Source organism: Cherax quadricarinatus, chromosome 27 (assembly GCF_038502225.1).
Source record: "Cherax quadricarinatus isolate ZL_2023a chromosome 27, ASM3850222v1, whole genome shotgun sequence".
Classification (NCBI taxonomy): domain Eukaryota; kingdom Metazoa; phylum Arthropoda; class Malacostraca; order Decapoda; family Parastacidae; genus Cherax; species Cherax quadricarinatus.
Genome location: NC_091318.1, coordinates 23,886,039 through 23,898,548, shown reverse-complemented (window position 1 = coordinate 23,898,548; position 12,510 = coordinate 23,886,039). Strand labels below are relative to the sequence as shown.

At 42.6% G+C, this 12,510-nt stretch overlaps 1 protein-coding gene across 1 annotated transcript in view; it reads right to left on the bottom strand.

The window, feature by feature from the left end:
* Positions 1-1,445: 1,445 nt before the first annotated feature.
* Positions 1,446-12,510, bottom strand: part of LOC128691095 (protein turtle homolog B-like) — a 153,682-nt gene continuing 142,617 nt past the window's right edge. The window contains exons 6-7 of the mRNA XM_053779895.2: positions 4,798-4,960; positions 1,446-1,591 (exon numbers count right to left, since the gene is read on the bottom strand). Of these exons, the coding sequence (XP_053635870.2) occupies positions 1,458-1,591; positions 4,798-4,960 (297 nt within the window). The 3' untranslated portion in view covers positions 1,446-1,457. The remainder of the gene's footprint in view (positions 1,592-4,797; positions 4,961-12,510) is intronic.

The following is a 12,510-nucleotide window of genomic DNA, read 5'->3' as shown; positions in this document are numbered from 1 at the left end:
TATAAAATAAATTCCTCCCCGGTTCAGTATAAGAAAGTAACCTAGAAATACCATATATAATATAAGCCATCGCTTATATTATACCAGAAATCCAGTGTTTTTAAATACTAAACTAAGCATTACTCCCTATTAGACTTGTATTTTTTTTTTTGCCTCGTTGAGGCTCGAACCACCGTACTCCGGGAAGAAAGACGAGAGTGTATTTACCTGGTTATATTGCTGGCTAGGTCTAATAGATTTGTAAAACACTAATGCTATAATCTACTTAGTTTCTACGTGGAGTGTACCTAGAGGGTGTTCCGGGGGGTCAACGCCCCCGTGCCCCGGTTCTTGACCAGGTCTCCCGGTGGATCAGGGCCTGATCAACCAGGCTGTTACTGCTGGCCGCACGTAATTCAACGTACGAACCACAGCCCGGCTGATCGGGTACTGACTTGAAGTATCTGTCCAGCTCCCTCTTGAAGGTAGCCAGGGGTCTGTTGGTAATTTTCCTTATGGCTGGTGGGAGGCTGTTGAACAGTCTTGGGCCCCGGACACTTATTGATGGTGCCAGCGGTGATCAGGTAATTTTCAAAATTACGTTGATATTTTGTGAAATAACTGACCCGACTCTGATTCGATCTTGGTATCTAATTTCTACCCCAAATTCTATTTAAACACTGTTTCTAGCACTAATGCAATTTTAATACCTTGCTTCTAGCCTCAAGTTCGATTTTATTACCCTCTTTCGAACCCTTAATTTAATTTTAATACCTTGCTTTTAACCTCTCATTTTATGTTTGTATCTTATTTCTAGCCTTTAGTTAAATTTTAATAACCAAAGCTTTATAGTGATTCATGTGTATGTACAGCGATGTGCACTTCGTCATGTACACTTGTATATCGAGTCTGTCAACTTGCTCGATGACAACATAATTAAGAAATGTCGTGTTTCTAAGTCGTTCAGGGAATAGTGCCACGAGTTAAGAGAGACTATTAAGAATTTCATGGATGCAGGATGTACACACACACACACACACACACACACACACACACACACACACACACACACACACACACACACACACATACACACATACATGCACGAACACAGGCACGCATGTCGGTTGGTCTATTTCAAGAGTGGATATGATCGGGGCGTGGAAGCTAGGAATTGGTAGTCTGTCTAAAGGAATTAAGAGGCGAGACCAGGAGCTTTGAAGTGACCTCTACAAGTACAACTACATAACTATAACTAGGCAAGTACACACTGTGCACTGCTGGCACCCTTTGTAAGAACTTACACTGTTGAACTTCTCAAGGTGTACACCTCACAGGGTGGGGGATCAACACAGTACACAGTCTCGTGTTGTAATCACTGGGACTATCTCAAGGACAGAACTTACATAGGATGACGAGGATTCACTTTTTTTTACCAGGATAATGAAACTCTCTTGTATTTCTGCAAAACATGTTATTTACATATAAAAATAGGGGAGTAGGAGCGGGGTGGACACAGTGGCAGTGACTACGGCAGTGATGAGATGAGCCCAGAGGCGGCGGCCAGCGCAGGTCACAGATGACCCTCCCTGCATCGCTGCCGGATACTCTCCTGGGAAAGACAGGTCTTTGTATTATTGGGTGTTAGGAATAACTGAGATGACTATAGTCGTAGCTGTAACAGTTGACAAGGCTGAGCTGTGTAAGGGAGATCTGAAGCCAATGTCGTAGCTATAACAGTTGACGAGGCTGAGCTGTGTAAAGGAGATCTGAAGCCAATGTCGTAGCTATAACAGTTGACGAGGCTGAGCTGTGTAAGGGAGATCTGAAGCCAATGTCGTAGCTATAACAGTTGACGAGGCTGAGCTGTGTAAAGGAGATCTGAAGCCAATGTCGTAGCTATAACAGTTGACGAGGCTGAGCTGTGTAAGGGAGATCTGAAGCCATTGTCGTAGCTATAACAGTTGACGAGGCTGAGCTGTGTAAGGGAGATCTGAAGCCATTGTCGTAGCTATAACAGTTGACGAGGCTGAGCTGTGTAAGGGAGATCTGAAGCCATTGTCGTAGCTATAACAGTTGACGAGGCTGAGCTGTGTAAAGGAGATCTGAAGCCAATGTCGTAGCTATAACAGTTGACGAGGCTGAGCTGTGTAAGGGAGATCTGAAGCCATTGTCGTAGCTATAACAGTTGATGAGGCTGAGCTGTGTAAGGGAGATCTGAAGCCAAAGTCGTAGCTATAACAGTTGACGAGGCTGAGCTGTGTAAGGGAGATCTGAAGCCATTGTCGTAGCTATAACAGTTGACGAGGCTGAGCTGTGTAAGGGAGATCTGAAGCCAATGTCGTAGCTATAACAGTTGACGAGGCTGAGCTGTGTAAGGGAGATCTGAAGCCATTGTCGTAGCTATAACAGTTGACGAGGCTGAGCTGTGTAAGGGAGATCTGAAGCCAATGTCGTAGCTATAACAGTTGACGAGGCTGAGCTGTGTAAGGGAGATCTGAAGCCAATGTCGTAGCTATAACAGTTGACGAGGCTGAGCTGTGTAAGGGAGATCTGAAGCCATTGTCGTAGCTATAACAGTTGACGAGGCTGAGCTGTGTAAGGGAGATCTGAAGCCAATGTCGTAGCTATAACAGTTGACGAGGCTGAGCTGTGTAAGGGAGATCTGAAGCCATTGTCGTAGCTATAACAGTTGACGAGGCTGAGCTGTGTAAGGGAGATCTGAAGCCAATGTCGTAGCTATAACAGTTGACGAGGCTGAGCTGTGTAAGGGAGATCTGAAGCCAATGTCGTAGCTATAACAGTTGACGAGGCTGAGCTGTGTAAGGGAGATCTGAAGCCAATGTCGTAGCTATAACAGTTGACGAGGCTGAGCTGTGTAAGGGAGATCTGAAGTCACAGTCGTAGCTATAACAGTGTAAATACAAGGCTGAGCGTTAAAGATGAGATTGAGTTAGAGTAACTGCCTCTCGAACAATTTATAAGTGACACAAATCTGAAGTGAAAACTGAGACGACGCTATGGTTCGTTTAGTATTATCATCGTGTTGTGGAAGTGTTGTCTTGGTCAGCAGGGAGAGGTGCTCTGTTAGAACACCAGGGAGAGGTGCTCTGTTAGAACACCAGGGAGAGGTGCTCTGTTAGATCACCAGGGAGAGGTGCTCTGTTAGAACACCAGGGAGAGGTGCTCTGTTAGAACACCAGGGAGAGGTGCTCTGTTAGAACACCAGGGAGAGGTGCTCTGTTAGAACACCAGGGAGAGGTGCTCTGTTAGAACACCAGGGAGAGGTGCTCTGTTAGAACACCAGGGAGAAGTGCTCTGTTAGAACACCAGGGAGAGGTGCTCTGTTAGAACACCAGGGAGAGGTGCTCTGTTAGAACACCAGGGAGAGGTGCTCTGTTAGAACACCAGGGAGAGGTGCTCTGTTAGATCACCAGGGAGAGGTGCTCTGTTAGAACACCAGGGAGAGGTGCTCTGTTAGAACACCAGGGAGAGGTGCTCTGTTAGAACACCAGGGAGAGGTACTCTGTTATAACACCAGGAAGAGATGCTCTGTTAGAACACCAGGAAGAGGTGCTCTGTTAGAACACCAGGGAGAAGTGCTCTGTTAGAACACCAGGGAGAGGTGCTCTGTTAGAACACCAGGGAGAGGTGCTCTGTTAGAACACCAGGGAGAAGTGCTCTGTTAGAACACCAGGGAGAGGTGCTCTGTTAGAACACCAGGGAGAGGTGCTCGGTTAAAATACCAGGGAGAGGTGTTCTGTTAGAACAGCTAGTAAACGTGTTCTGTTAGACCATTTAGAGGCTCTCTGTTAGATCATCCAGAAGAAGTTTTCTGTTAGGCCATCTAGGATAAGCGCTCAGTTAGATCATGTAGAAGTGCTGTGTTAGAGCATCTAGGATTATTCTGTTAGAGCATCTAGAAGTGCTCTATTAGAGCATCTAGAAGCACTCTGTTAAAGCATCCAAGAGAGGTGCTCTGTTTAACTTCGATGAAGGTTAATTCACATTAACATCAGCTAATATCAGATAATATAAAACATTTTATCTATATTATTTTGTGTGTGTAAATATCAAACATAGTGACTTATACCCTTATTATTGAAAACTTTCAAAATGATCTAAATAAACATATTCATAATAACTATTTTGATTATTTCATGCATGATTACTTACCCAGATGACCTTTAATATATTAATGTATTAATGTACACGTATGCTCTTGCATACAGCATTATCATAATGTATCATGCATTCTCATGATACCACATTCACTTTCGTTACTGGTGTTGTAGACGGGGTAGTTAAAAAACTATACCGCTGGTGGGGTTTGAACCCGCGGTTAGAGAGTCTCAAAACTCCAGACCGTCGCGTTAGCCACTTGAGACTCTCTGACCGCGGGTTCAAACCCCACCCGTGGTATGGTTTGTTTGCAATCGTGTCATTACGATTTCGTGAGTCACGGGGTAGCTATGTGATATCTATCATAAGCCATATGTCTGTTAGTGGCTCAGCCATGTTTGTGTATATAATCTAACACTCAGTATAATCCAGTGAGACTCAGTTTGCAGACCACACTTGTGTGGAACCCAACATTCACTCTCACTCTTGTATGAATCCAGACTCACAGTACGCGTATATGAAACTCTTACATGAAACTCGGCTGTCACAGCACACGTTTCTAAACCCTAGTACCCACTACACCTTCATGACTCTCACTTCTGGCTCTTATCACCTACTCCTTTAAGCACCTGCACCTGCTACACCCAGCACTCACTACACCCAGCAAACGCTGCACCCAGCACTCACTATACCCACCTGTGAGGACGTGCACGGTAATGGAGTGTTCGAGGGAGTGTGCTGGACTACAGGTATAAACACCTGAGTCGTGAGGCTGAGCATTCATCACTACCAGCTGGCTCAGACTTCGACGACCCAGGTGAGTCTTCACCCACACCCTCAGCCCATCCTCCCGCACCATCTGTAGGCGACATATGCATGCGTTAGTGATAGATAAATATAAATAACGATGGTAGACATTAAACGGGTTAGATGCGAAAAAGTATCTATGCGAGTCAGATGCGATTGCATTTAGTGACACTCTACCGTTAAAAATTTTTTACATGTACTGAATGGTAGCATCTATCTGAAGGAGACGGAGGCTCGAGCCTTCACCATGCCTTGTGCTGGAAGATCCATGTAACTCTTATGAGGCCATGAGAGTGAATAGTAAAGATGGGGAATGTATGGAATAAAGTAGGATAGAACATTAAAAAAATAGCATAGTGTAAACAAGGAGAGAAAGGAATAAGAAAGATTAAGTAACCCGACTACATTTGTTTGAGTTTTAAAGGAGTGGTTTTTGTCACATAGTCACGAATTATAGAATTAAACAAAGGGTTTGTAATACAATATATATATATATATATATATATATATATATATATATATATATATATATATATATATATATATATATATATATATATATATATATATATATATATATATATATATATATATATATAAAATGCGTGCTAGATACGCCTGCCTTGCTACAGTTCTCTACGCACGTCATCACCTGGAGGACTCCTGGACAAAAATAAAACGGGTTCAATTTTATATACGCATTAAAAAAAGAAACTCTTTGTATTGTGAATTGACACACAGGACAGCGGGTTAAACCCATTTATATATGTTCAAGAACGAACTGTTGCAGCCACAGTATTGTGACTGTTCTTAACATTGATCTAGTTGGTTCCAAGTGGAGTACTGCGGAAGATAGTGAAGACAAGACACTGTGGAACGAGCTTTTATTCGACACTGTGGAGCAAGCTCTAACTGGAGCATTGTTTCATTCCCCATAGAACTTTATCGATACCTCACAACTTTATCCTGACCTGATAAAGCTTTACACAAAGCTAAGCGTTGTCGTAATAGAAATTTCTTCTTCTAAAGGTCCTGTTGCAGTAAATTTGCTTACACTACTGAGAGTATAATTTGTCTATGCCCCTCGGATATAGCTTAATTATGCCACTCATATACTTCTATAACTATATGTATGCCTTTGAGCATAGTCTGGCTGTATCTCTATGGTTATATTCATAAATTGAGCTACAATAGAATTTTTGATTAAACTGTGGTATCTCGAAGATTTTATAATATCAATTAAATAAAGGACGTAAATTTGATCTGAAGCTACTGTAAACATTATGATTTAATCTACGAAGTATTCATGTGGAGATCTGAGACATTTTTAGGAAAGTGGGAAAACGTCAGCATGATATACGGGAAGACTTACAGACTAAAACGCTTACACGACAACCGGAAAGTCTTACGATAATTTGATAATTACCGGGCATTGCCGTCCTTCACAATTATCACTGTCAGTTATGTGATAATTGTCACTACTTGCTGCCTCGCGTGACAGTAGTGATAACTGCCTCATAACTTGCAAAATACTGGAGGAAGAAGTTAGGCAACTTCCAAGACGCTGGAACAGTTAAGTAACTTACAAACGCTGGAGGTAGCAGTTAAATACAGACATTACAAGTTAACATATTGATGTCTTACCTTGATATCAGTAAAGGGCTCTTGATCGCACTAAATGGAAAGCTTTTCCCTTTCATTGCGTCTCAGACGCTATATGACTCACACGGGTTTAGGGTTTCACCACAAACATGATAAAGTGCATGATGCCTTGAATAAACTATTTGTTCAATTATATTTGATTCGGGGGGAAGCGCTAAATCCGCAGAGGTTATATATAGCACCTAGCGTGAGGACGACTCATAAACAGTAGAGGGACCACAAGCCTGTTGAGGGGCACCTTGAACTTATATGACTAGGCTCAGTTAGACTCCTACTCCTTCAGGCATATACCTCACTTCAAACAGCATGATAGCATAACCCATTTATGTACTTTGAACAAATATTTGCTTTGTCTAGACAGAACGAGGATTAAGATTGCGGAAAACCATGAGATTAAAGATGGCACCGAGGCGCTTCAGGTATATATACTGCCTACTCGCACAGCTAAACTTGTACTAGTTAATATTTAAGATTTACAGCTGTGCATCACACAAAACAGCCATGGAATACTCGAGCCACCAAGTTTAAACATCATATTTCACACTTTGAAACCAGCAATTTAGTTTTTCCACGTGTGTAAACGGAGTGGTACCCACGTTAAGACTTTCCACGAGTGAAGCATTACCCCGAGTACACCAAGAAGCGCTTTTGTGATTATTCATGTGCGTACTGGCCAGAGCAAGTTTTAATCCTCTAGCTAAATTTTAATTACAGCTTAAAATCACATAGCTGAGTACCGCACTACCCTCTCCAGTATGCACTCTCGCAATATAATAAATTCTCTGAGTATAAATTATATGCCACAGTACTACACTCTTAATAACATGAACCAGTAACAACCAGAGGGGGAACCCAAATATAAATTTCTCTCTCTCTCTCTCTCTCTCACTATTGATGGATCCGTCGCAAGAGTATTATCCTCGCTAATATATTACACTGGGTCACCACGCCCTCCCTCCTTTAAACATGTGGGCGCTCTGGATGTGAAGGGTTCAGTGAACCTGTCAAGCCAACTGTTGTTACGACGTTACTGGACTGCTAATGTTGACGACGTCAGTGGGCTTCTGTGAGGTGCTCATGTCCCTGACGTTGGTAAACTGCTGTGTGGTGCTCATGTTCTAGCCATTACTGGGCTTCTGTGTGACCCTCATATTCTTAGGCGCTAATGAATTGATGTAAATTGCTTATGTTCCATTCTTAATACCTATCATTTATATATGTGCAGTTCAATACAAAAGCTACAAAAAAAAGTAACCAACAGCTTTCATTTACACGAAATTTCAGGTCTTGGACTATCAAAGTGCCCTTGGGAATTGCTTATCGGGAGCTGCGTGTCGAAGACCAACAACAGATTGGGTTTGCAGGGCAAATTCCAGAGTTTATAGCCAATCCTCACTGGGTGCGACACTGGTTGCAATCGGCTGTAACTGTGATCACGATTGTGGTTTAATCTAAACTTTGGCGGTGTGTTGGGTATTAGGTTTAATTTAAACCTTCACTGTGCATCTATTTATGCCACCGCCGAGGAGAAAGTTATTGTAATTAAAATTACTGGAAGTTTAGCATATTCTGTATGTGTGTGTGTGTGCGTGTGTGTGATTGTGTGTGTGTGTTTGTGATTGTGTGTGTGTGAGTGTGTGTGTGTGTTTGTGTGCGCGTGACTATCTGTTGATAGCAGGAGTATAATGCTACATAGTTATGGTAAGAAAATGCGTCACATGTATATACTCTGAGACATACATATTGTGTATATGACTGTGCATTGATTGCACGAACTCTGTCATGCAGTAAGACATGTGTATTCTAGGAAGTCTTAGACTGCACATTAATGGCAAGAACATAAAATGCACATAATACGTATTCACATAATAAAATGCACATAATGCGTATTCATCTAAGAAAATCTTTCATATTTCAAGATGATCCAACATCGTCACGAAACTAGTTCAACTCAAACTTTTTTTCTCTCGCCAAAATAGACGTTTAACTTCCCTAAGAAAAGTGCAAAGTTTCTCAATTTTCTCTCCAAACTTCTAAAAGGATTTAGTGTTTCGTCGGAGATCCATGAGAGGCTTTGATGTATACGAAACATTCTTCACTTTATTCCCGCATTACAAGCCGATATCCGCAAATGAAATGCGTGAAACGAATACTGGATAGCGGCAGTGCCACTCACTGCCCCTTTACAGTATGTTGGTATTGTTAAGATGAGAAACCACCTAGATATTGCCAAATATGAGAAACAGTTCCGGGTAATTCTTGCTTGAAGCATGAATGGCCCGTAGTGAGAAAAGTGGTTTATATTATGTAAGGCAGCAGTCGGCCAAAAGGAAAAAAGCATATCGATGATGGTGGCCTAAGTAATCATCAGGGCAATACATCGTGGCCTAGCTGGCCACCAGCGGAGGCACATCGTGGCCTGGCTAGCCACCATTGTAAAACACATCGTGGCCTGACTGACAACAGTTGGCCACCCGGTCGATTGTCGAACATAATAACGTGTGGTAAACAATAATTTGTTTCTGTCGTCCATTAGACTCAGTCACCAACCTCCTTCTGTTTACTACCCAGGGGTGAAGCAGTAGGTGTGGAAAGGCAATAATAGCAGGGGTGGGAAACAGGCGTGGGTGAGGAGACAGGTGTTGGAAGCAGACGTGGGGGAGATGGCAGGGGTTGGAATCAGGCGTGGGTGAAAGGGCAGGTGTTGGAAACACTCGTGATGTAGGAGGCAGCAGGTATTGCATACAGACGTGAGGGAGTCTAAGTATATCGTGAGAGGTGAACCAGGTTAGAAGGAAAAACAGCCACAGGTAGGTCAACATGTAATTACAAACAGGCATGATCATTTATCCTATTATTTGTAGCAGCTTAAAAAACCTTACCTGATGAGTTTCACCTAATTTTGTTTGCAACCATTAAGCAAATACCAATGTGGAAGAGAAAATTCCCGGAAATAGGAAATTACTTCTGAGAAAATAAAACAAAGTTAAGAAGAGTGTAAGTGTCATTTTTCGGGCTATAAATTAGGCCATCTTCAGCTCCGAAATATACAATAATCCTATCTACTAATTCATCATTTTCTCCACAAGAGTTAATCTGTATCATTTTCTAGATGCGGGTTCGATTTTGTTATTGAACAGTGTTTATTATACAGTTAAATCTGAATACGTTCAGTGTGAACATTAACGACAACAATACCTGCGTCTATTCCAGGATTACTCGTCTCTTGGGAATAAAATCTGACCTCATTGCACCAGATATTTTAATGAAAGAAGCGATTTATCTGGCCTGAAATATTGTGTAATCTCAGAGCGAAAATTGGGAAATTGTATTGCAAGAGCAGTTATTTTAGACCAGGACGACACTGTTCGTGCAGAATGTATTGTCAACCACGAGACAAAATATTAATCGTTGCAACTGTTATATACCTGTGACCGGTTTCAGTAGTTTTTCTACCCCGGTAGATCGGCCTGATCGACCATGATTTCCAGTTGACTGTCTGGTTAACTCGGGGATACCTTCTCCGAGTTATTGATGTAGAGGGAGGCAGGGATTGTAAAATTCTGGGATACCTTTCTTAGGTCACGGATGTAGAGAGGGCTGGGATTGTGTAATACAGGGATACTCGTACCTTTCTCAGATCACTGATGCAGATGGAGCTGGGTTTATATAATATAGGGATACTTTTATCGGATCATTAATATACAGGGAGACTGGGATTGTTGAATATGGGGATACCTTTCTTAAATAATTAAGGTAGTGGGATGAAAGCATTCACAATGACTTGGGCAAATATTTGTGTTGAGGATTTGCGTTTGAGAATGACCTACCTAGTATGGGTCAGTAGGCTTACTGCAGTGTTCATTCTTTCTTATGTTGCAGTAGCACACAGGACTTATGTGTCGTCCCATCCTGACTGATTTGATACCTATCAGGAAGTCATGGGTCACTTTTCTCCTGAAAGCTCAGCTCCCCAAGGCACATTCCTGGCACCTCTGCTGTTTCTCATCCTCATAGTAGATATAGATAAAAATTCCTGTCACAGTTTTGTATCATCATTTGCAGATGACACTAAAATAAGCATGAAAGTCACTACGGCAGAAGACACTGAAAAATAGCAGGAAGCTATAAGCAGTGTTTGCCAGTGGGCAGTGGAGAACAACTGACGTTCATTGGTGATAAGTTCCAGCTGCTTAGGTATGGAAAGAATGAAGAACTCAAGAAGAATCTGTATACAAACCTCAAGGGAATCGTCGAATAGAACGAAAGGAACAAATGAAAGACTTAGGAATAATTATGTCAGCTGACCTTTCTTTCCAAGAACCCAATTTGACAAAGTTTACAATAGCCAGGAGGATTACGGGGTAGGTATTCAGAACCTTCAAAACAAGGGAAATAATGCCAGAGGTGACACTTTCAAATCGCTAGTGTTCCCTCATTTGGACTATTGCTCAGTTTTGACGGCCCCGTTCAGGGCAGGAGAAATATCAAACCTGGAACAAATACAGAGATCGTTTACGGCCCGCATAGAGCCAATAAATTACTGGGAACTTCATAAAGCCTTAAATACGTACTCACTGGAGCAGAGGAGAAAGAGCTACATGATAATATATAGCTATGAAGTACTCGAGGGCCTGGTTCCAAACCTGCGGCCCTATATTACTCAACATCTTACCAGAAGATATCAGAAACACTGCTGGAATAAGTGTAGAAGTCTTCAAGAGGAAACTGAACAAGTATCTTCACCAGGTGCCAGATCATCCAGGCTGTGATGGATATGTGGGACAGCGGGCCTCCAGTAACAAAAGCCTGGTTGACCAGGCTAGCACCAGACGATCCTGGCCCATGGCCGGGCTCCGGGAGTACAAAGACTCGATAATCATCAAATGTATCAAAGGTAAAGGTACGTATTGTCCCCGTCTGAGCGTCGCTGCATCTGCCACCAGCAACACAGGTTTCTGGTAATAACTTTAATATTTTATTTCCTTACACATGGCTCAGATTAATGTAGGATAATCACAGCAGAGGAGCCCGTCAGGCATTATATTGTTATTTGATTACCGCGACCCACGACCACCCGAGAAAATCATTGTAGTGTGACTCTGTGAGTTTCTCCAGTTAGTCTCTTGGAATAATATGAAAACATTGCCTAAGATTATATTGTTGCTAGAAGTAGTAACAAAGCCACTTTCTCACTATCCCGTCACCATGACGCCTATCCCGTCACCATGACGCCTATCCCGTCACCATGACGCCTATCACATCACCATGACACCTAACCCATCACTACGATGCCTATCCCGTCACCATGTTGTTTATCCCGCCACTATCCCGTCACTATGACATCTACCCCGTCACCAAGACGCCTATTCCACCACTATCCTGTCACTATGTTGTCTATCCCGCCGCTATCCCGTCACCATGACGCCTACCCTGTCACTAAGACGCTATTCCGCCAGTATCCCTTCACTATGTTGTGTATTCCGCCACTATCCCGTCACCATGACGCCTCGCTGGGAACCTCCAGCATTTATATGCCGTAACACAAGCAACTTGGGCGTCCAGCCTCGCCTGATAACAGAATGACCGAAATAAAAGTGAGTCTCCCTCTCTTAAACGGGACATTACCAAACCAGTTTGGATTTTACGATAAACTGGTGAGCCTATATAGGCCTTACTGATAACTTTCGCCCGAAGTGAACGGATTATGTGTTTTCAGCCGTCAGTATACTTTCGAAGTCTTAGAGCACTGCATGGAAGTCATTCAATTATTCATGATGGGTGCCATGATGCTGGTGTTGTGCTCATGGTTAAGATAAGATTTTGTTCCGATTTTTAACCCCGAAGGGTAAGCCACCCAGGATAACTCAAGAAAGTCAGTGCCTCATCGAAGACTGCCTATTTTATTACCATTGGGGTCCCCTCAGAATGCGACCCACA